Source organism: Heterocephalus glaber, unplaced genomic scaffold (genome assembly GCF_053883595.1).
Source record: "Heterocephalus glaber isolate CG9 unplaced genomic scaffold, H.glaber_assembly_v1.0 deba00001472, whole genome shotgun sequence".
Taxonomy (NCBI): domain Eukaryota; kingdom Metazoa; phylum Chordata; class Mammalia; order Rodentia; family Bathyergidae; genus Heterocephalus; species Heterocephalus glaber.
The window spans coordinates 29,984,621-30,008,053 of NW_028258315.1; the positions used below are offsets into that span (position 1 = coordinate 29,984,621).

The 23,433-nt window shown below is 39.4% G+C and overlaps 1 protein-coding gene and 1 long non-coding RNA gene across 2 annotated transcripts; one reads left to right on the forward strand and one right to left on the reverse strand.

Moving 5' to 3' along the window:
* Positions 1-23,265, reverse strand: Rbm34 (RNA binding motif protein 34). Its single transcript, XM_004854625.4, has 11 exons — positions 21,018-23,265; positions 20,741-20,915; positions 20,419-20,546; positions 16,081-16,315; positions 14,726-14,785; positions 10,928-10,971; positions 4,884-4,967; positions 4,394-4,457; positions 2,450-2,489; positions 2,122-2,240; positions 1-573 (listed from the first exon to the last, which is right to left on the reverse strand). The coding sequence occupies exons 1-11, from the start codon at positions 21,068-21,070 to the stop codon at positions 289-291; spliced, it is 1,287 nt and encodes a 428-aa protein (XP_004854682.2). The 5' UTR covers positions 21,071-23,265; the 3' UTR covers positions 1-288.
* LOC147826292 (uncharacterized) lies at positions 573-10,706 on the forward strand. Its single transcript, XR_015439129.1, has 3 exons — positions 573-783; positions 9,687-9,762; positions 9,860-10,706. It is a non-coding gene; the product is annotated as an uncharacterized LOC147826292 (long non-coding RNA).
* Positions 23,266-23,433: the final 168 nt, after the last annotated feature.

Below are 23,433 nucleotides of genomic sequence, written 5' to 3' on the forward strand. Positions count from 1 at the left end.
TGAAGTGTTAATTATCTTTTAATACAGAGTTAAATAATCATTAAAATTCTAAATGTTGACCAGGCCTAGTAAAATAATCTCTTATACCATCAGTTGTAACACATAACCCATAGTAACTAATCTGCCTACATTAAAAAACAAATGCTGTGATGGGATTACAATGTGAATAAGGTTGTGCAAGTCCACATTTCACATACACAATCCATAAAAAATTGTGATGCTCAGTCTATGAGTTCACCACAATTAAATTTCCAGACCTCATGGTTTTTAGCAAGCAGCTTCTGATGGTTACTTCTGTTTTGTCACATTCTTAGTTCGCCCACTCTTTTTCTGTCCTTTCTTCTTCTTCTTGGTAAAAAGAACAGCTTTTTCTCCAATAAATACACTTTTAGATTGTCCTACATCTTTGGAAACAAAATTAAATCTCTGCTTAGATTTACTGACATTCTTCAAACCTGGATTTGAACTTTGTTGTTTTAATTTTTCTTTGTTAACAGAGTGCATGACTCTGAGTTTTCTTCCCATTAGCTCAGAATTGTTTAATTTTAGAGCAAGATGAACAGCATCTGTGTTCTGGAAAAAAAAAGTCAATACATTAATTTCCACCAGAAGCTCATCTGCAAACAGACTACTAGTAAAATTTCATCCTTAATAGAGGAGAATAATCTTCAGGCCTGCACAGAGAAGCCCCTCCTACTGCTAGAAGTTCAATTCTACGCGTTCTTTGGATCATGGTCTACACAGGTTTTCTCGGAGACACTCAAGCTGCCTCAAAATTTTCAGGTAAGTCACAATCAAAGAGGGTTCATTTTCAGCTTTTTTTTTTGGTATTGGGGATCGAACTCAGGACTCTGTGCTTGCCAGGCAGGTGGTGGCACCACTAAGCTAAATCCCCAGCCTGAGGCTTCACTTTTTCATTGTAAGCAGTTTTTAATGATTAGCCGTATGCAATCTTTAAAACCAAAAACACCTCCTTTTCACAAGCCATCTGCTTTGTGTAGAGGCCAAGGAACTCTCCATCAGACTGGATACCCTGTAGGATTCCATTTATGTCTCAAATCATATTATTCTTAATGAGTCTAATACAGAACCTTAATACTATCTTAAAAGTCCAAGAAGTATTTCCTACAGGACTCTAAGAGCTTATCAAGCAACAGAAGATAGAGAAGAGGGAAACACTCCCATCTTTTCTAAAAAACTACCCACCAACACGTATTATCAAATCTTCAAAATGGTTATATACCTTGACCTAGAAATATCCTAGTAGGAAGCTAGCCTAAAGAAGTGATCCAAAATGCAAGTAAACATTCAAGGAAAAACATCACTACTACAATTTCACTATTACAGAGAACACTGCCAGTGTCCAACATCAGAAAAGTAACAGTATAAATCATGTTATAACATCAATATGCTCACAGGACAGAAAATGACAGAAAGGAGTTGCAAAGTTTTATGTTTATAGATGTTCAGCTATAAAGACATAGGAAAAGAACTGATATGAAATATGCTATTGCTGAGAAGAAAAATTTAAGTGCCACCAGATAATAAGTATACTTTTTTACTACTTAATAATGTTAGACTTGAAATACTGGTTAAATTAGTGAACTAAATATAACTAATTTGTACAAAGACTCCAAAATTTTCCTCTACTTGAGTGAAGAATTATTTTATCCATTGCAGTGAAGATGGAGATTCAGATATTTAGCCCATTAATTTCCAGTATCTTAATAGCAGTATAAAGAAAAAGAGAACTAGAACACTTTTTGCTTAGGTGCAATCCTAGCTAAAGTATCATGGCAGGTTATACATTTAGGGGTTTTGTTTTGTTTCTTGGAGATACTGGGGATTAAACTCAGAGCTTTCATACTGAGCTATATGCCTCACCCTGTTTTTTATTCTGAGACAGGGTATCTATCACTAAGTTGTCCACGTTGGGCTCAAACTTGTGATGCTCACCTGCCTGAGCCTCCCAGACTACTAAAATTACAGGCACGCTCCTGTATGAATTTAGTTTTACGTCAGAATTTGAGGATGAAAATAAGGTACATCTGAATGATGACACAGCAACAATCCCTCCTAGTTCATTCCAAGGGATTGTGACAATGCATTAGTCTCCCATACCTCAAAGAGCACATAGCCAAACCCTTTGCCAACTCCTGTAACTGGGTCTCTCACAATCCTCACTGCCACAATACTGCCACAGTCCAGAAAGTGCTCTTCCACAGCGGTTTCTTCAACTTCTAAAAAACAATTCACCACAATAAAAGTAAAGATTTAACTTTTCCTTAGAAGATGTTTTATAACACAGCAGGTCAAGTACAGCCCCATAAAAAATACATCATTACACTGTACACTTCTTAAATTTAGTCTTAAGCAAAACATTAATACTCAGTTTTTATTTTGTTACTTAAAAACAGTATCTGTACTTTATTTGTTTAAGCAAACTTACTGTAAGGGAGATTCCCAATAAACACTGATCTCTTGTCTCTCTGAAATACAAAGAGAGTTAATAAAAATCACTCATAGGAGCAGAAAATGGAAGCCATCCTAACTCCCTAACTATATCCCACATTCCCCATCTGATGGGTCGGGTCATTCACCCCTGACTAAACCACACCTTTGTTCCTTATTTCTATTCCTCCCATCTTCCCCCTGGGCTGACAATGGGCACTAGAGGGACAGACTTTCCACACACAGCAAGCACTGACACAGAGTGGTATTCAGGGAAGGCCTGCTATACTGGACTGGGAAGGTGGGTGACCTTTTCTGTAAAGGACCCTAGAACAATTATTTTAGGCTTTGTGGGCTATGTGGTTGGTCTCTGTTGCAAGTAACCTCTACTGTAACAGCTCAAAATCCCATAGGTGATACAGAAAAAGCAGTGTGGTTGTATACCAACAAAACAAAAATACTAGGTGGTTTGGCCCATGAGCCAACATAGTTTGCTGACCTTATGCTACATTCTTAGTCCAGCTAGGCTTTTTATCCAGGCTGCTGTCCTTTCTCAACTAGGCTACACTGATGCTGATAGAAACACTAGACTTTTGAGTGAAGCCTACAATACATGTTCCATCCATCTCCTGCTACCTTTGCCAAATGTGAATCTGGTCACATCATTTCTAGACTCCTTCCTGGACAAAATCGAGACTCCTGTACATGAAGCACAACAGACTAGGGTTTCGTAATTTGGCCTCTACTATTTGTCTGACAATTCTTCCTACTGTACCTCATATCCCACCCACCCAGTAACTATCCCTGAGAAATCAGGGTCCATCCCACCCCTATTTACACTGATTTTTCTTCTCAAATATTCCCACTGCCCTTTAAATTTTTTTCTCCTAGAAAATGCCTACTCATCTTCCAAGACTGACAGGAGACCTGTTTTCTTGAAAATACTCCTTGCCCATTCTTCCTGGCACATCCCCAAGTGCCCAGTTCCTAAATTAGCAGAGCATCTTGTAAATTTTTGACAATATTTATCACAAAAGAAGAGCCTCAAGCTGTCCCTCTGCTTATCTCCCCCACACACTATGTGTGAGCTGACTATGTCTTAGGAATAGTGTGCCTGACAGGGTTCTTGTTATGGTTTCTATTTTTGATGTCCCCTAAAAGACTCATGTGTTCATAGGTAGGGCTTTTTCAGAGGTGGATGGGTCTAGAGTGCATGATTCTGGGCGTGTGATTACTAAATTAGTCCACTGAATGGTTTGGCATACTTCTGGGTAGGACTAAGGGTGCCCCATGCTGGGTGTGAGTGCTATCTGCCCCAGGGGTGGGTAACCTAGACAAAATATAAGGGATAGAAAAAAAGCTAGCATCATCACTTGTTGCTTGCTTCTGCTTGCTGCTTTGTTGTCTCCTGCCTGGTTGCCGTGGACTATTTCTCCTCTGATCTCCCTCTGCAATGCCACCCTACCTTAGAGCCTGCCAATTATAGACTGAAATCTCTAGGAAATGTGGGCCAAAATAAGCCTTTCCTCCTTTAACTTGCAGGTATCGGGTATTGTCTCATCAACGAGAAAAAAGTAACTAAGATAGTTCTCAAAAGTTGTCTCATGAATAATTGAATGTTTTTATAGACTGACATCTATAAAATAAGGTGTTGTGCTAGATCATCTCTAATGGACCTTCCCGGCTAACTTTCTGTAACTGTCTGACAGTAGTAGATGGGGCACACCTTCAAATAGAAGATGACTTGCTCTTGAAACTAATGCTGACCTGAGTCCTGTGTTCCTCCTGACACCAAATCTGTGACCCCAGAGGATAAGGCCATTCTTTCCATTTCTGTGATGCTCCACTACTGACTCTACCTCCTCCTAGCACATCTCAGAGGAAAATATTTCTCTGTACAAGGCTCTAGCTAAGTTCTTTAAAAAAATCAAGTACTACTCACAGATGAGGTCTCAGATGCAAGATCAACCCGAATACGAAATCCATCTGCAATCTGGGCCCCATTTCTGTGTTATAAGAGAAAATGGCTGTTAAAAACGAGCACCAAATTACTAAAATATCTACTCCAAAGTGAAGTAAAAGAATAAAAAAAGGGCCTGGGATTTAGCTCAGTGGTTTCGCTGCCTGCCTCACAAGTGCAAGGACCCGAGTTCTATCCCTGGTACAAAAAAAAAAAAAAAAAAAGAATAAAAAAAATCTGGGTGCAGTGATGCACATCTATAATCTCTGCACTCTGGGAGACTGAGACAAGAGGATCACAAGGTCAAGCAGAGCCTGGGCAACATAAAAAGACTGTCTCAAAATAAAAAACAAAGGGGAGCGGGGTTCTGAGGCTCAGCACAAAGGCCCTGGGTTCAATCCTCAGCACCCCCTCAAACACACAAAAAGTCCCCATGACAATAATTCTGTTAATGCCTCAGAGATAAAATTACCTTTTCAATGCTTTTGTAGCAGCACTCTCTTCCTTAAACACAACATACGCATTAATGTTTTTCTGATCAGGATGAATTTTACGTCTGTAACAATAAGAAAAAGGTAAAATTTGTTAACCTCAAGGTCACTACAGTTTAGCTTTCTTTCTACTATCAACAAGTGTGACAAAAGGTAGCTTTTAGTTTTATAAAAGGCAAAACTTTTAGTTTCTTTGAATAAGTAGTAATAACTTGAAAAGAACATAAAACTTCTAAAAGCAGTGGTGAGAACACAAGAGCCAACAAGTGCCAAACTCTGAGAGCAATACAAGGACTAGATATTGTCATCTCAGCTGCTGCTCTGAATCTAGCACACACATGAACCTGGCTTTTCCTTTTTACTGTAAAATAAAACGCCAATGCAGAAAAGTACACAGCCTCATACTTCTTAGTGAATCAACCCAAGGCCCTGGCAGCCACAGCCCATCTAGCAGCCTCTCTGTGGTCCTTCCCAGCTGCAGTCCCCCCCTCCCTCCAAAGGACCCCCCCCCACTTTTGTATGGACCATTTCCCTGTTTATCCACATGATTCTATCACCCCAGTGGCTATACCTTAATATTACACTTTGTTCTTGTCCATTTTTTGACTCTGTACGTCTGAATAGTTTAATTAACTGGATAGTCCCTGTATCTCTTTTTCATCTTACTGCTTGACCACAGAAGCTCTCACTGCCTGGATTTTGCTGGCTTGAGCTAGCAGTGCAGCTCAACATGTGCCTTCGTCTTTTATATTTCTGTGAACCAGCAGCTAGATACAGAAAGGTTTGATCGGAGTCAGACTTAGCTTCTTTGTCAGAACATAGGTGTGTGTTAATGCTCTTTCCTGTGAGTCACGTTATGACTGACTTTTAATGACTGCATCTGGTATGTTCAAGGCTTGTACCCATTAACTCACTAGGTTTCCAAAATGGTCATATAATTTAATGTGCAAGTCAGCAAAATTAGGACCTCACAAAATTAGGACCACAGATTTTTCCTGGAAGATGTCTACATACTGTTTTGAAGTAACAAAAATGTTAATACTGTACCCAAGTAAATAACAATAATAAGGGAAGCAGAAAACAGTGCCAAGAATCACCCATGGAATTTTCTTTTTAAAATTTTTTTCCTAAGACAGATTTAATAGCACAAGTACAGCAGCATATTGGGGGTCTGAAGTACAGACATCAGCCCCCCCACTCAAGCCATTCTATAATGTGGTACTATGCCATCTAATAGTTTTACTTTGTTATTTTATTTTCTTGTGGTGCTAGAGATCAAACCCAAGACCCCCTGCAGACTAGGCAAAGTGCTCTACCACTGAGCAACATCCCCAGCTCCCTAATCGTTTTATATTGATGAAATCAGCTGTGATTAGATGCCTACTACATACCAGGCCCTGAATTAGACATTTTAATATATTTCATTTAATTTCACACCTGACATGGGTTTTGCTCTTCTGACTTTATGAATAAGGATGCCAAGACCTGGAACTGTGCGTGATCGTGACCATAAAGTAATAAATAGCCAACCTAGGATTGCAACCAAGCCTTCTAACTCCGGAACCTCACTCTTTCCACATGATATACAGCTGCTGACAACATTCAACAGGATACTCCCAGACATACATGAATGGACATGACTTTGTTATTCTATGCGGAAAGACCTTCTTGGCACAGGGACTACAAAAAGCAAGATGCGGCTGACATGACTCTGCACAGCTGGCCTGCACCAAGTTTGATGGATAGCAAAGCTTCCGCTTCTACCTACAACAGAGAGCCACAAAGAGCCTCCCTGCAGCCTGCTCCAACAGTAGGAAAACACCAAATAACTGCTGTGGAACAGCTTAACTCTTGTGGAAATCTTCAGAGAGCTGGAGTCTCAGGGAAAACAAGTGGTGTGGAAGTTAAGGCCAGGCCCCTCCTTCTGAGGAGTGACCAGAGAGGCACTAGTTCTGAGGTGGACCTCAAACAGAACCTGGGCAGCTGCTTATGCAGAAATGGGCACACCCACAGGATCTGCCCCCCTTTACCTCTGCTGGCATCCACAGGAAACACTTAGAGGAAGAGGGAGCCCATAAGTATGTAAATTGGAGGCTGCAAGTAGAAGTAGAACGTGGCCAAGCCCCATGTGTACTCTCCCAATGGAGGAATAGGTTGGTCCACTAGGGGAGGGACAGCAAGCCTGTCACCCAGGGCACAGAGTAGACTCTTGGGGTTGGAAGAGAGGCTTCTTGCCACCAGGGGAGGGTGGAAAATTCTACACTGCACAGGACCTGTGAAAGGTACAAGGCAGAGCTTTGCTGCCCTGGCATGGAGAAGCTGACCATCAGCTCCTGAGACACTGACTCCAGCCCATCTGAGCCTGAGGCTGGGCCAGAACAGCACAGACCTCACTGCCCCGACTTTCCCAGACTACAAAACTTCTAACAACAGCACAGTTTCAGCTGGATTTAAGAAAAAAAAACCCTGAAAACATTTGATCCTTCAAAAGATACCTTTTAATTACTACAAACTGAAGTAAAATACTAAAACATATTGGAAAAAGGTCTTGTATCCAGAACATACAGAGGACATCTTCCAACTTGGTAAGAAGACAAAGAAGGAACTAGAAAATGGTTAAGTTTTACAATGACAAATCACCAAAGAAAACCACTAAGCACATAAAAAGATGCTCATCTTTAGTAATCAGAAAAATTGAGACTAAAACCATAATGACAAACATTTAGCAGGACTAACATCAGATGACTACCAATACTAAATGCTATGAAGCTGGGGGGTTTCAGCTACTGCTGATGGGGATGTAAAATGGCATAACCAGTGCAGAAAACAACTTGGCAGTTTTCTTAGAGCTCAAATGTACCTATCACAGGACCGAGCAATCTCATCCACTGGAACTTTCTCAACATAAATGATCTGCACACAAACATTTTCAGTAGCTTTATTCATGATGGCCAAAAGCTGAAATAATCTGAATTTTCCTAACTAGTGAATGGATAAACTGTGATAATTTCACGCAATGGAATACTACTGAGCAATGAAAAAACAAACCACTGATACAAGCAACAGTATTCACGAACCTCAAAACCATTATGCTAAACAAAAGAAGCCAGACAAAAGTACATAATGGCTGGAGAGAGTACTTAACATGCTGGGGGCCCTGGGTTGAATCCCCAGCATCTAAAAAGAAAAAAATTGAAAACAAAGAGTACACATTGTATGATAATTCCATTTATATAAAATTCCACAAAATGAAAACTAACTTAATAGACACAGAAAGTAGATGAGTTGTCTGGGAATGGGGGAATGCACTGCAAGGGGTGGGAGGAAACCTAGGGTGAGGAAGGGTGCTGTACAAAGACCATCGTGATGATTTCACAAGTGCCCCACATATATGTTAACTTTTTTTTTTTGGTAGTACTGGGGACTGAACTCAGGACCTTGCGTTTGCAAGGCAAGTGCAGCACCACTGAGCTAAATCCCTGGCCCTTATATGTTAAACTCTTAAAGCTGTATACTTCATATGTCCTCAGTTTTAATGAAGGTAAATTAATAAAGAAAAACTTTTTTAAAATTTTGGCTGTACAAAAAAACCAAGAAAACAAAACCCCTCCCACAATTTACACATGGTAAAATTCTCCACAAGCAAAGTCAAAATGCAAATGACAAATGAAAAAACAGTTTAAAATGTATCATAAAAGGTTGATTACATTAGTATCTCACCAATTATTAAGCCAAACAATTCAACAGCAAAAGGAAAAAGAAAAGAAACTGGTAGTAATAATTCAGATGAAAGCAAGCACAGATTCCTAAGTATATGAAAAGACACAGACTCAGAAAAATTACAACAATCATTTCTACCTATTGCTGATGATCAAAACCTCAAAAATGTACTGCCTTTATTAAAAACTACAGCTGATAAAGGTGTAGAAATAAATAGGTGACCAACTCTAGGAGACAGCAGGCAAATTTCAATGGGAAACCACCTTTTTTTTTTAGTTTTTTGAAACAGGGTCTTACTACATAGTCTAGATTGGCCTGGAACGTCCTGCTCAGCCTACCGAGTGATAGGATTACAGGCATGTGCCACCATACCGGGATTTGCAAATACCCTTTTGTCAAAGCAGTTCTACTACCACAAATTTATCCTATAGATCCGTTAGCACTAGCACAAAATTATCTAAGGACAGTGGTGTTCAGGAACAGCAGCATTATGTGTTATGGCCACAAGACTGAAAATTAAAATTAAATGTCCATCAGGACATTTGTTCAAATACATTAAAGTACACCTGACAGAATACTAAGATGCTGTTTTTTAAAAATCACTTTTACAATTACAGAATGTACATAGGGAGATCTCCAAGATATACTAAATGGAAAAAAAGGAAGGTATGAATACCACTGAATTAAAAATAAAAAGTAGGAGTTACAAGTGTAGCTCATTGGTACAGTGTGCTTGCCTAGCATGAAGGAGCTCCTAGTTTCAATAATTCGCAACCCTGCCTTCAAAAGTCAAATGTTGAGTTGGGCCAGGGATTTAGCTCAGTGGTTCTGCCACCTGCCTCACAAGCACAAGGTCCCAGGATCAATCCCTGGTACCAAAAAAAAAAAAAGTCACATGTTGGGGACAGAACATGTATGTGAATCATTTGAAGATGTGTAAAATATCTATGGAAGGCCACACAAGAAACTAACAGCACAGTGCTGGCCTGGGGCAGGGAATTGGCTACCTAGAGAACAAGTGTATGAAGGAAATTTTTCACTGCATATACTTTTATACTTTTCAGTTTTCAACAAACTGCTTCATTAGTTGTTCAAATAATTGGCTTCAATTTTTAAAGCTGGGAGGTGGAGAGACTGATGGTAAGTACAAATTTCATTTTTCTGGCATACCACCCCCAAACTTCTCATAGTGCTATTACATATTCTACTCAGAACTTCTATTTCTGTCAAAATTTAGGCTCCTGGATTTCAGCCTCACACAAAATGAACGGCTGTATCTCACCAAGTTTCCCATTTCCATCAGCATCTGGACAATGCCTTCTATCTAGGAGGAGCTACAGATTTGGCTACCACAATAAACAAGACTGTGGGAGTAAGCCGATATTCTATTCACCTGGCACTGTGATGCTTATGGGGAAAAAGGAGCAAAGACTTGGTCCACACCAAGTAACTCCAGATAAAACTCCAAATTAGGAACAAATGAAGTCACCAAGATATCCAAAGAGACTAAAATGTTTTTAAAGTACCTTAGTACTTTAAGATGAAATTAATTTAATCTAATAATATAAAGACATCTCTGCTTATAAAACCCATCATTCTGTGTACCATTAAAAAAGCAAAAACATCCAAGAGAGTGAGACTAATTTGAAACCATGAATAAAGCTGAAGGTAAACGTAAATAAATCTGTGTAGGAAGAGGGAGCAAGGACATTTGTATATCTCATTCTTGGGCAAGAAAGGACAGACATCCCCTGAAAATTCGATCTCCAAGCCACACTACCTGTATGGTTCCCAAGTCCCCAAAGAGAGAAAGTGAAGTGGTCACAGGGTGACCACCAGGTGACCAGCCAACGCAACCATGAATTCTCTGACCAGCCATGGAAAGTATAAGGTGCCCGACTTTCATTCAGATGTACGTTGCTTAACAGAAACTATGAGGTATCCCAAGAGGTGAAGAAACATGGTATTCATGCCTGTACTAGAAAATTTGGGTATTCATGATTGGTACTATTTGGGCTCAAAACTTCCTTATGGTCTTCTAAGCACTATGAACATTCTTCAAATTTCTTGTGACACATTGTCTAGTGAAGTATTTTACAATACTTTCTATGACTTTGCAATTTATATTAAAATTTTAAAGATAAACATCTGATAAACTTACATGCTATTACAGACACAAGGAAACAGTAAAGCATACTGTATTATCTAAATACAAAAATCTATGAAACTGTTAAGTAATGTCTCAATTTTTAACCAAAAAGGAAAAGAGTTTAAGACAACTCCTTTCTTCTAATTATAAACTTACTTGATTGCTGCCAACTTTTTGGATACAGTTCCCTCTGCTGGAATCTTTTAAAAAGAAAAAAATAAGTATTTTAAAAATACAGTATTTGAAATATTACTTCAAATTAAATTTTAATTGAAATGTAAATCTCTAACTGGTATATTATGATTAAAAACATTCTAGAAAATAACTGGCCTGTTATATGAAAGGGAGCGCATGGCTCATGATTAAAAAGTCCCAAAGATAGCATCACGCTCCATATTAAACAGCAGTAACTCTCAATCTAGAGAGGATTAAAGACCCAAGACTTTCCACTGTATGGGTGACTGAAGGGAAAGAGGCAAGACAATGATCCTGAAGACATGAAAAAAATGAAATGAAAATTGTTTTATAAAATAAGTGTGGGGAAAAAAAGCAATGTTTATAAATTAACATCTTCCTAGCCCTCAGGAAGTTGAGGCACGAGGATTGTTAGTTCAAGGCTGGCCTGGACTACACTGTGGAGACCATGTCTTTTTTTTGAGATGGGGTGCCACTGTGTAGTCCAGGCCGGCCCTGAATTCAGTCTGTACCTCAAGGTGACCTCAAATTCTCAGCATTCTTGCTGCTTCAAACTCTTGAGTGTTGAGAATATAGGTGTGCACCACTATGCCTGGCATTAATGTCTTATTTTATAGCCTATATATTTTTAATGCTTAATAAATAATTTAAAGTATAAGTTAGGTGTAACTGTAAATTAGATATAAGTTAAATATAACTTCATATCTCTAAGAGTTTACATATTCTAACTGGAAAAAATATATTCTAATTGGATCTTTAAACTGGGCAAGTAAGAGAATCCCATTTACACTCTAGATCACTTTATTTTCATTCTTACATAGCACTTTGTGAATTTTTAAATTTTTAATCAGATTTTTGTAGTACATAACGATTACATTCACTGCGAGGAGCTGCACATGTACACAACACATCTTAACTGTTTTTACTTCCCCTTCCCTCTCTTCCCTTTCACACGCAGCCTTTAAGGATCAATGGACTAAGTAAAGAAAACTTTATGGAAGAGGCAGAAATTCAAGTTAACAACTATATAATATGCTAAATCAGCCAAGTACTGAAAAAGACACCAGCCCTGCAAGTCAGTCTAGAATCATCCATGAATGCAAATCTCACCCAGGGCAGTGCTTATGAACCTCCTCTAGAAAATATTTTTTTTCCATAGTCACCTAACAGTTTATACAGTAAAACTAAAAACACTGTACTATTTCCTCTCTTCTGTGTGTCTTACTCAAATCACTGGCATACAAACTATCACAAAAGAAAAATATATATACAAGAAATCTCTAAATGAATATTCAGTATGTGAATGACAGTCATCAAAACACACCGGGAGTATTTTTGCAGCTCTGAAAGATCTACATGCTGTGGCTGAAGATATTAGTAAGTGTAACACACAACAATAAAATATAAAAATACTTTAGGAAAGTACTTTATTTTAAAAATAAAGTAAAAATACTTTTTCTTCAGAGGAAAAAATACCAATTAATGGTATAAAATACCAAAAATGTTTTGAAGAAGTTATGTTCTACCTGCACACTGACAAATGGATAGTTTTTTCACAGGCAAATGGGACATAAGGACTATTATCCCAGCTACTCAGAAGGCTGAGGCAGGAGAATCACAAGTTGGAGGACAGCATAAGCCAATGGCAGCAAACCTATGGCACATGTGCCACAGCAGGCTCTATCACTGAAAGCACTAGAAGGGTCACCATCACCGCCCTAGGCAATTTAGCAAGACCATGTCTCAAAAAGTATAATGTAAAGGGCTAAGGAAGTAATTCAGTGATATAGCACTTGCCTAGCATGTATGAAGCTCTGTGATCAACTCCCAGTATTACAAAATTAATATATAAACAAAACAAAACAAAAAGTAAAATGACCCCAGGCAAAATGAACAGAGCAAAAGAACAAAGGTGAGAAAGCACATGTAGGGAGGAACACACTGTCAGGCTAAGACCTCAAGATAGATTTAACTGACAGTGAAAAGAAAAATTTTACATGCCTCAAACACATATTTAATGAACACAAGGTGCAGGTGCTGGAGACCATAAGGATAAGTAAGACACACTCTACTGGTAATCACTGCTGCCAGTCTGGAGGCGAGACAAGCAAAGAACAACAGGTGCACTACAGTGCAACAAGTACTACAAGGTGGGGCTGAAGGAAACACACACCTGTAGCTCAGGGGAAGGGAAGAAGCTGGGCAGGCTCCTTTAAGGTGAGAATGGCGGTGGGGATAGAGTGAGGCAAAGACAAGAGTTACAGCAAGAAGGGCTTTAGGAAGATCAGGTTGATAGTGGTGTACTGGACAATTAGAGGAAAACATAAAATAGAAACCATTATAGGCCTCTATAACTATTCTAACAAAAAACAGAATGTGTGCTTGGGGGGACCTCATTAATTAGGAAAAAGACTTCAGTTGAAAACCAGGTAAAGGCCCAGGCGTGGTGGTGCATGCTTGTAATCCCAGCACTCCTGAGGCTGAGGCAGGAGGTCCACCACAAGTTCGAGGCCAGCCTGGGGTACATAGGGAGTTCATGGCTAACCTGAACTACACTGCAAGATTCTACCTCAAAATAAACAAAAAAATCCAGAAAATCAGGCAAGAATGGGAAATAATAGGCTAAGTGAACCAAAGAGAAATAGTCAAAGCCACCTCCAAAGCATTGCAACCTGGTGCCACTGAATGACAGAAACAATCAGCAGGTAGCATAGACTGGGATGGGGTGGACAAAAGCAAGTAGTCATGTTGCAGCTGGGATGGTGGCAAGACACCCCAGTCACCGTGTTAAGCAAGGGTCTGAAATAGGGAAATGGAACTCAGGTGATAAAAGTAGGAAACAAACACACTGACAGAAATTATGGGGACTGAAAATCTTGGGAAATGTCTCTTAGAACAAAGAGCAGTTTTGACTCTTGAAATATCTGGCAATATTTAGATATTTTTGGTTGTTCAACTGGGGTGGAGAGAACTTAGAGCACCTAATGGGTTAAGGCCAGAGATGCTATTAAGCATCCTATAATACACAGGATTGCCCTCAACAATTTTCTAGTTCAGAACTTCAATAGTACGAAGGTTGAGAAACTCTTTTTTTGTTTTGTTTTTGAGACAGGGTTTTACATAGTTTGTAGTTCAGGCTGGCCTTGAACTCACTATGTAGCACAGACTAGCCCTGAACTCACAGTGATCTTCCTGCTTCAGCTTCCCCAGTGCTGGGATTACAGGCATGCGCCACCATACCCGGCAAGAAGCCCTATTTTAGAAAACCACATAAAAGAAAGAGCAATTCGAAATGTGAAGTAGGTATTTTCTGAATTCTGGTATATATTAATTATAATTAAAATAGTGTTCAAGAATATATACTGCAGTAAGTTAACTATGAGGTAAGAAAATTAGAACAGATATGGGGAAAAAACAGTATTATTTGCAACAGTAGAACCAACCGCCCATAATGGCTAAGATTCCAGAAATGCTATCCTGTAAGTATCAACTTTTCTGACCACTCTATTGACATAGCAAATAAAAGTCATTCATTCACACTCCAAAATACACTGCTGGTATTGCTATCAAGGATATCCCTTTATCAGATTATTTAACAAGTCTAAGACTCAGCAATACACACTACGACCCACTCTTTCCCTGGGCTATATTTATAAAAGTCAGGTGCTTTTTCAATCCAGTGGTACCAAGAATTCAGTAAATCTGACTTAATATAAGACATTTTAAAATTATGAAATTTTACAAAGAGAGAAGACATACCAGAGAACGAAATCGTACAGATTCTATTTGTCCATACTCTTTAAAAAATGACTTCAGCTTCTAAAAAAATAAAATATATACATACATTAGTTCACTTTCAGAACATCAAGTAAGTGTCACGAAATAGAAAGACAAAATGGATCATCTTTTAAGAACAATTCAGGAAAAGTAGGTGACTACTCAGTTGCACAGAAGTTTTACTAAAGCTTATAAAGAAAATGCAACTCAAGTTGATATTCGTGTCTATGAATTGTAAATATTTTTTCTTTTAGTCTTTTATCTTTATCACGTGCAAAATGAGGTTAGACTTATATTTTCTTTTTTTGGGGTACCGGAGATTGAACTCGGGACCTTGTGCTTGCAAGGCAGGGGGCAGAACCACTGAGCTAAATCCCTGGCCCTGGACTTATATTTTCTATATACAGTATTTTCTGATTTTTTTCACATTAATTTAAACAAGGAATGAATTTTAATAACGCTTATATTGCTATAAGGAATTCTTTAGTTGTCTCTAAGACCAACAGTTTGAGGAGAATCCTAGTGGGTATATGTTTTAGACTTTCTTATTTCTAAAGGTCAAGATGTGAAGAATATATGTGTTTTATAGGTAGGGCAATAATTTCTATAACCAATTCTAATTAAAAGTAATTTACTGTATTTGTGCAAAGCACTACTATACTACCACACTCCCTTCCCTTGAGCTGCTTATAATATAATAGGAAGGTAAATATCCAAAACTATGGCATAAAACAAAATCTGTGACCTCCTACAAAATAACCACAAATCAAATGCTAGCAGACAAAAGGTGTGACAGAGAAAAGTCAAAATGGTTTTTAAGTATTGTTTCATTTTTTGGGAAGTAGATTAAAATTGCTGGTCAAAAGATGAGTATTTTGAGCCAAGACTGCCAACATACAGACTACATCATGACTACAGAAAGCAAAGGGGATGTTTTCAGTATAGCGAACCCTACGATGCATTCATACTTTTACACAATGAGCATTTACTAAGCCACTACTAGACTCAATGTACCCTCTCATGAGAAAGAGCAGAAAGAAAACAGCGAAGTTTCTCTGCACATACGGAGTTTCCAATCCAGTGCCATATGAAAAAGGCCAGAGAGGAAGCCACTACAATAACTGAATTGGGAGCTGTAAAAGTCTGAATTAGGGCGGGATTACAGGAATGAGAGGAAAGGGGGGGGATACTGGAATTAGTTTATAGGAGTATGAAATCTGTAGTCTTTCATAATAAAGTCACATTAATGACTTATTAGTAATGTGCTTAATCAATAAATGAACCATAAATGAAGTCAATTTCTCTGAATTTCTACCACATACAAAGTACAAACTCACCTTCTTATTACATGTGATAGGCAAATTCCCAACAAACAGAGTCCTCTCATTCTTTAATCTCTCTTCTTCTTGGTTGACTGGGATTTTCTTTCTTTGACTTGCATCAAAGTTGTGACCTACATCATCAAGTACTTTTCTATATGCTACTTTAACACTAGAGCGAGACTTTTTCCCTTTCTGCCCTTGTTTTTGGAGAATTTCTTCTTCTAAATCAGCACTTGCTAAAGCAGTTTCCCTAAATTTTAAGGGAAAAACAGATAGTAATAAGAACCATGAAAGTCAAGCATTTTAGAAAGCATTGCTCAATTCTCCTGATTAAAAATATTTCCTTGATTTCCATTTTTCCAAATAAAACCTTACCACAAAGACTTTTAGCATTATCTACAAAATGACTAGTACTTTTAGAAACCAAATTCTGTGCCTCAACGTAAGAAAAAGTGTTAAGCTCACTTTCTGAAGACATGATAAAACTGCCAATCAATAGCAGTAGCACCAAGTTCATCTAAATGACAGTTCACTTAAAGCTTGTCAATATTTAGTTTAGACTCTTTCAATGCCTAACTGCATTCTCCGCTCTAGAATCTAGGACCCTGCACCATTCCAGGTTGGGGGGAGGGGGAGTTTATGTGCTTGCCAAACATTTAACTTTCTAAAAAAGAATCTGGTCAATTAAAAAAAAAAGATTTCCAATTTATAATTCTATAATATTTAAAGGACTCTTACTAAGTGTAAATTCTGAAACGGTAAATGCAATATAAAGTATTATAGCAAATGGACTGAAAAGGTCTGACATAATCCAAAACCAGAACTGGATGGTGATCATAGAGGAGAGAAAATGGGCAGCTGGAGTCATAATATGATTCACTCTTCAACGAACACTGGGTTTCCACTCTATTGTAGGTTCTAAAAACCCAAAGAAACTATCAGGAGCCTTTCAAAAGTGTAATAAAAAAGCTAGGCAGGGGCTGGGGATTTAGCCCAGTGGTTTCGCCGCCTGCTGTGCAAGTGCAAGGACCGAGTTCAATCCCCGGTACCAAAAAAAAAAGCTAGGCAACAAGCCTGTAAGCAATCCTTGCACTCAGGAGGCTGAGGCAGAAGACTGTGGCAAGTTCCAGGCCAGCCTAAACTACATAGCAAGACTCTGTCTCAAAACAAATAATCAAAAAAAGTATAGTAAAGAGACATGCAAAGTTCACCAAAAAATGATAATAGCTAATGGCTGGGGGACCTAACTCAATGGTAGAGTACTTGTTAACAAGGGCAAGGCCTTGGGTTTGATTCCTTTCGATGATGATGATGATGATGATGATAATGATGATGATGATGATGATGATAATGATGATGATAGCAGCTAGACTATATAGTACAAGAGCATAAGAGAAACAAGAAAGGCTTCTCATAGGAGGAAAGTGGTGTCCAGGACAGTGAGTCCTCGACAAATGTGGACTGTTATTACTCCTCCCCCCAGACCAACAGCTCTACTAAGGGGAGAGTTCATCTCTAGTGTTCTGTTTACTACGGTACATAATAAAACTAGCAAGAAGGGAAAGAAATATAACCATATGGTAAGATAGGTTCCAGGGCAAGAAAGATCCTCCTTCTATGTTATGCAAAAGTGCTAGATTTTAACCTACAGATGACAAGGAGCCACCAAACACTTTAAGAGTGCCTAAAAAGATCATGTAAGACAGTACAGAGAGAGACAGCCACGGGACATGGTTAGAGAAGGGACACTTGTAAGAAATGGTTACAACTATGTGTGTCTAAGAAGAAAACAGACCAACCAGAGCAGGGATAGAGGTGGAAAGAAGATATAGTAGAGATGATTAAGAGACAATATCAAGCTGAGAGTGGTGGTGCACATCTGTAACCCCAGCAGTCTGAGAAGCTGAAGCAGGAGGATAACAAGTTCGACCTCAAGCCTGGCTAATTTAGCAACTTAGAGCTTGTCTCAAAATAAAAAAAGGTCTAGGGATGTAGCTCACAGCAAAGGTCCTCAGTTTAATTCCCAATACCCCAGTAGCAACCCCTCACCAAGAATCAGCCAGGCACAGAGGTGTGCACCTATAAAGAAGGGTGAAGCAGGACAGCTTGAGCTCAGGAGTCCAGGTCAGCCTGGGTGACATAGTGAGACTTTGTCTCTTAAAAAAAAAAAAAAAAAAGCAGCAGCAGCATTAGGAGTTGGCAGCTGATGAGCTATGCAGGCACAGGGAAGAGCACATGACTCCCAAGCCACTGCCTTAGGATATACAAAGGAAGTGGTATCATTTAAGTAGAGGATTAGGACTGATGAGGCTGATGATTTCCATTTGAAATAATATTTTCTTTTTTTTTTTCCAGTACTGGCAATTGAATCCAAGGTCTTCCCACTGACCTCTATCCCCATCCTCCTCTCCTTTTTTTGAAACAAGGTTCAGGCTGGCCTCAAATTTGCAGCAATCCTCCTGCCTCAGCCTCCCACATGTTGAGATTACAGGCATGTGCCACCACACCCAGCTCCTAGCCCTTATTATTTATTTATTTATTTATTTATTTAATTTTGTTTTGAGTCAGGATCTTGCTAAGTCATTAAATTGCCAGGCAGGACTGGAATTTGCAATCTGCCCTGTCCCCAGCTCCCAGAGTACTGGGATTACATACATGCACAACTCTGCCCAGCTTCCTTAACTTGAAGTGCACATGGTCTATACAGGAGTGAATGCCAGCTAGCAAAAGATAAATAGGTCTGGGCTGGGGATTTAGCTCAGTGGCACTGTGCCTACCTCGCAAGTGCAAGGTCCTGAGTTGGATCCCTGGTACTGCAAAAAAAAAAAAAAAGATAAATAGGCCTGGAGACCAGCACAGAGATCCAAGAGGAAAACACAAAATGAAGGGTGAAAAAAGGTCACAAGAAGATGACCATGAACAAGAATGCTAAGGAAAAGCAACATCTAAAAAATGAGAAGAAAAATTACCCATGTTATCACTGAAAGGCAACAGGTAGGGGAGGGGAACAACAGCAAGAAGGGGGGGAATCAAAAGAGACTGCCCTCAGAGAATTCAACAAGAGCAACCATTTATGATGTGTTACAAGAGGGCTCCTAAGACAACGGCTGTACTGCCCATTAAATGCAGCAACTGGTTGGAGCAGGTCCAGTGACAGGCCTCAGAGATTGATCTGTTGAATTCCCCCTCATTTGTCCTTGCAACCAATAAAGGCTGCTGGTGCCAGAAAAAAATAAATAAATAAATGTAGCAACTAGGTAAGAAAGGCCTCCGTGAGCAGTTTCAGCTGCATGATCCAGAGAGGCCCCCCCCCCACTCCTGATATGATAAGTAAATCATAAAGAAGTGAAGAAAGCAAAAGAATAGACCATTTTTTCCCCAGCATCTTCCTGCTTCAGTCTCTCCAGTACTGGGATTATAGGCATCCTCCCCAGCCAGTGTTATAGATGAACTTTTCTAAAAGCTCAACTATGAAGATAAGGATTGTGAACAACAGCAAACAGAGACACATAATTGTTGACTGAGGTTTTTTGGTTGTTAGATTTTTTTTTTTAAAGATGAGGGCCTTTTAAAAAAAATTTGCAGTACTAGATTGAACCCAGGCCCTTTGCACTGAGCTACATCCCTGCTCATTTAATGATTTTTTAATTTTTACACAGGGTCTTGCTAAGTCATTCAGTTGCCCAGGCTCTGATCAAAACTCAAATTTTTGATCCTCCTGTGTCAGCCTAGCTTTCAGATGATAATGTTGAGCATATTTTATGTTGGAAAGATCAAAGATATAGGAAAGAGAAGAAAATAAATTGATCTAATGGTACAATCTCTAGGGAGGCCAAACATATGTGGTATATACAGTACAATTGCCTGGGTTAATCTTTCTCTGAAAAAAAAGGGGTGAAATTAAGACTGCACAGATGCTTTAAGTTTGCAGAGAACAAAAAGAAGCAGTTTACAACTCTCAGAATAGGTAAAAAGATCATCTGTAAAGAGAAAAGAGAAAAGGGAAAAGAAACTAAGTCTGAAGATAGTGGTAAAGAATGAGGAATAGTAACTAGAAACATGACAGCACTGTTGGATCCTGATTCAAATACACTGTAAAAAAATTTTTAAAGTCAATGGCTTGTTTCCAAGGGATAAGGAGAATATGAGATAAAAATGAAACAAAATTGGCCTAATAATAATTGCTAATGGAGATGAGTAAGATTTCTTATCCTTTTCAATATTGTACATTATGAAATTTTTAAAAATTTTTGAAAAAAAGCAATCAAATAAAAACGAGAAAGATGAATATTGCAGATATAAAATTTTAATTTCTTCCCATCTTATGTAATAGCAACTAAAAATTTTACCAACCTGCTCGCCAACTTGTCTGCATCAGAAAGTTCCTTCTTCACTTTTTTTGCACGCTCTTGCAAAAGTGGCCTTTGAATCAGAGATGTATTTTCTTCCTCCTCATCACATTTCCTCTTTTTAGAAGTTTCCTTTTAAAAGTTTGAAGCTATGTTTGAGACCTCACCTTCTAAAATTCTGGCCCCATCTCTCAAAAGTAGCGCCTCTCTTCACTCACTGGTTATACGGAGTAGGAAAAGAGTGCCTAAATAAATAGTCCCCATAGTTCCTCTATAGAAACCACGCTTAACCCAACGGGCCATTCATCACAGAACCAGCGACCTACCTGAGACACAGGCACGTAGACTGGTCGAACTTGTGGTGCAGAAGCGCTGAAGAGGGAGGCCAGCCGCCCCGCGCAAGCTCTGGGTGGGGGCCGGCCGCGGAGTAAGCTCTTGGCGACCTGTCCAATTAGGTAGTCTCTGGATGCATCCCCGTCAGCGCCGAGGCCCGGGTCCTCCCTGGGAAGGAAGGTCTGGCTCTCAGCGCGCCACAGGACACCGCTTCCCGGCCCCTCGAACGCACAACACGCTAACCGAGCAACACGCGCCGCGCGCACTCACCTCTGCTTCGCACTTCTCTTTTTCTTCCGCTTGTTCCCCGCTTCCAAAGCCATTCTTGCTCCAAGCTTTCCACGCCCGCTATAGCCCGGGGAAAGCACTTCCGGGTTCCGGCTACTTTCGCTCTTGCCACGCCTCTTGGGCGAAGGATCACGGTCCTTCTCATCCAGCAGACAGCGGCTGCGCAGGAAAATAGGTTCCTGGGGCTTTGTTCCTAAACCTTAGCTCTCCTGCCTGGTGTCAGAGAAGCCTGATCTCGGAGTAATGGAGACTTTCCTAGAGTAGTTGAGGCCTTAAGAATCAGCCTGACTGGGAGTGCGATGTCAACGGAGGGAGGGAAGAGCATGTAGGAAAGGAACTCCAGGGTCGTTGAGGGAGCGCTGCTGAGAAATGACGGTACCGGTGTGTGTGACTAGTCGGAGAGTCGCCTTGAAGGGAAGGGAGTGATTTGTACTACCTTAGCTTTTCTAAAGTTTGACATCACTTCAAAATACGTTACGAACAAGTAGTTGGAGACCACAGCTCTGCTTTCCATGTAATTTTTTAAGATTTTATGGCTGAACAGCTGTTCCACCAGAAGTAGATGCTTGGCTCTCAAAATCATAGGGCCTTTCTCTCTGCCTGCCTTCACAGACTCCTCCCCCTAAACACGTGAATCCTAGCTGCATTTTCTCTCTGCCTCTCGTCATTCCCGACTTCACTACAGCCCTCCTGACTACAGATACTGCCACTGATCAAAGTTACTATTTGCAATAGGGATATAAATCTTCCCCACCATACTTACCATAATCATGTTTTGCGTGTTAGTCTCTTTTGATGTGAAGGCAATGATGAAGATAAGGATAGATGCCATACACATACGCTGTATCCTTGTTCACTGTACCTACTCAATATTTGCTAAATTGATTTTTAGGAAATAAAACAAGTACTAAATTCAGTAGCTTGGGGATCTGACTTTGAATCTGTTGGAAACACTCCTGCTTTTGAAAGTTATCACAGTACACTGGGAATATTTGTGAGCTTTTGTTGCAGACAACTTTATTGAAAAAAGAAAACTACTTGGCCCTGATTATGACCACTGAGCTTCTAATTTTGGTGGCCTGTTGATGGCCTGATATTTCGAAGGCGGAAAAGTCCATCCGTATATGTCTGCGATACAATTTAAGGATCCGTGCTATACAGTCCAGTGGAAAAACCCGTCTTGTGTTCTCCTCAGATTGTCCCCTAATCCCATTCTCTCTCCCAAACGTTCCAAGAATCACCATCTATATGGAATATTGGAACCTTGCCCTATCTGGCCTTCTGGCCTTGCACTGTCCAGTCTAGCCTGTGTTCTAGTGCCAGGTAAATGTCCCTTATACCTTGACTCAAGGACTTCAAGTCACCATCAGTCAGCAGAAATCCTGTATGCCTATTTTTACTATCCTTTTAAAACTCATGCACTAGTCTCCACAATCAAGAAATTTAACACTTAAACTTGCACTTAATTTTAAGTCAAATATCTCCTATGTCTTGTTAGTCTGATCTCAAAATAGGTTAAACCTATTCGGTGAGAAAATAAGACCCATGATTGGAAATAGCTTTAAGATTATCATCACTGTCAAAACTTTTTTTAGACCATTAAGCAATCACTAACCCCTTTGAGGGTTGCTTAAGATACAAGGATTCTTGGACCTCGGATTTAGCTCAGTGGTTCCAGTGCCTGCCTCGAAAGCGCAAGGTCCGGAGTTTGATCCCCCGGACCAAAAAAGAATACAAGGATTCTTCACAGAAAAATACAGAAAAAAATCTAATAAAAAGGGGGTTTCATGGATTCTGCTCCACTATATATCGTAACTTCCCAGGTTAACAAAATTATTAAGACCAGGGTCTACTAAAATTATTTCAGTAGGAATGCAAATTTTTGGAAAAAAATAGCATCTTAATTTTAGCAAAGTAAATGAAATAAAATGCACTTTGGGTGACCAAGGATAGATTAGTCAAATTCTGATGATGTAATTCTCAAATCCACTAGGAGAAGATGAGGACAAGGAGTATAACTCCAACAAAATTTGGAATCATTCCCCTACATAGCATTCTTATAACACACTCTGTAGCTGACACTAGGATTTTGTGATGAAGTAAGATTGACAATAGGGTAAAGGAAACTATTTAGCCAAATGTCCCTTCACAAACCTCAAAGCTTTTAATATACTTACACTATGTTAACAATTCTAAGAAGGTTATATGCTATATAAAGGATTTCAAAATCATACTTTACTTGGGCTGGGGATATAGCTCAGTGGCGTGCCACCTGCCTCACAAACACAAGGTCCTGAACTCAACCCACCCCAACCCCCATACCAAAAAAAAAAAAAAAAAAAGTATACTTGACAGTACACTTCCAGAGCATTTCCAGGAAGAAATATTCTAGGAACTT

Bases quoted from the DNA above. Each gene is read 5' to 3' on its own strand.
- Rbm34 (XM_004854625.4), bottom strand. From the start codon at position 21,070: ATGGCTTTGGAAGCGGGGAACAAGCGGAAGAAAAAGAGAAGTGCGAAG. The intron at 4,968-10,927 runs GTAAGTTTATAA...TTATTGTTACAG, and splicing joins AAAAAGTTGGCAGCAATCAA to ACGTAAAATTCATCCTGATC. The intron at 4,458-4,883 runs GTAATTTTATCT...CTTATAACACAG, and splicing joins GCTACAAAAGCATTGAAAAG to AAATGGGGCCCAGATTGCAG.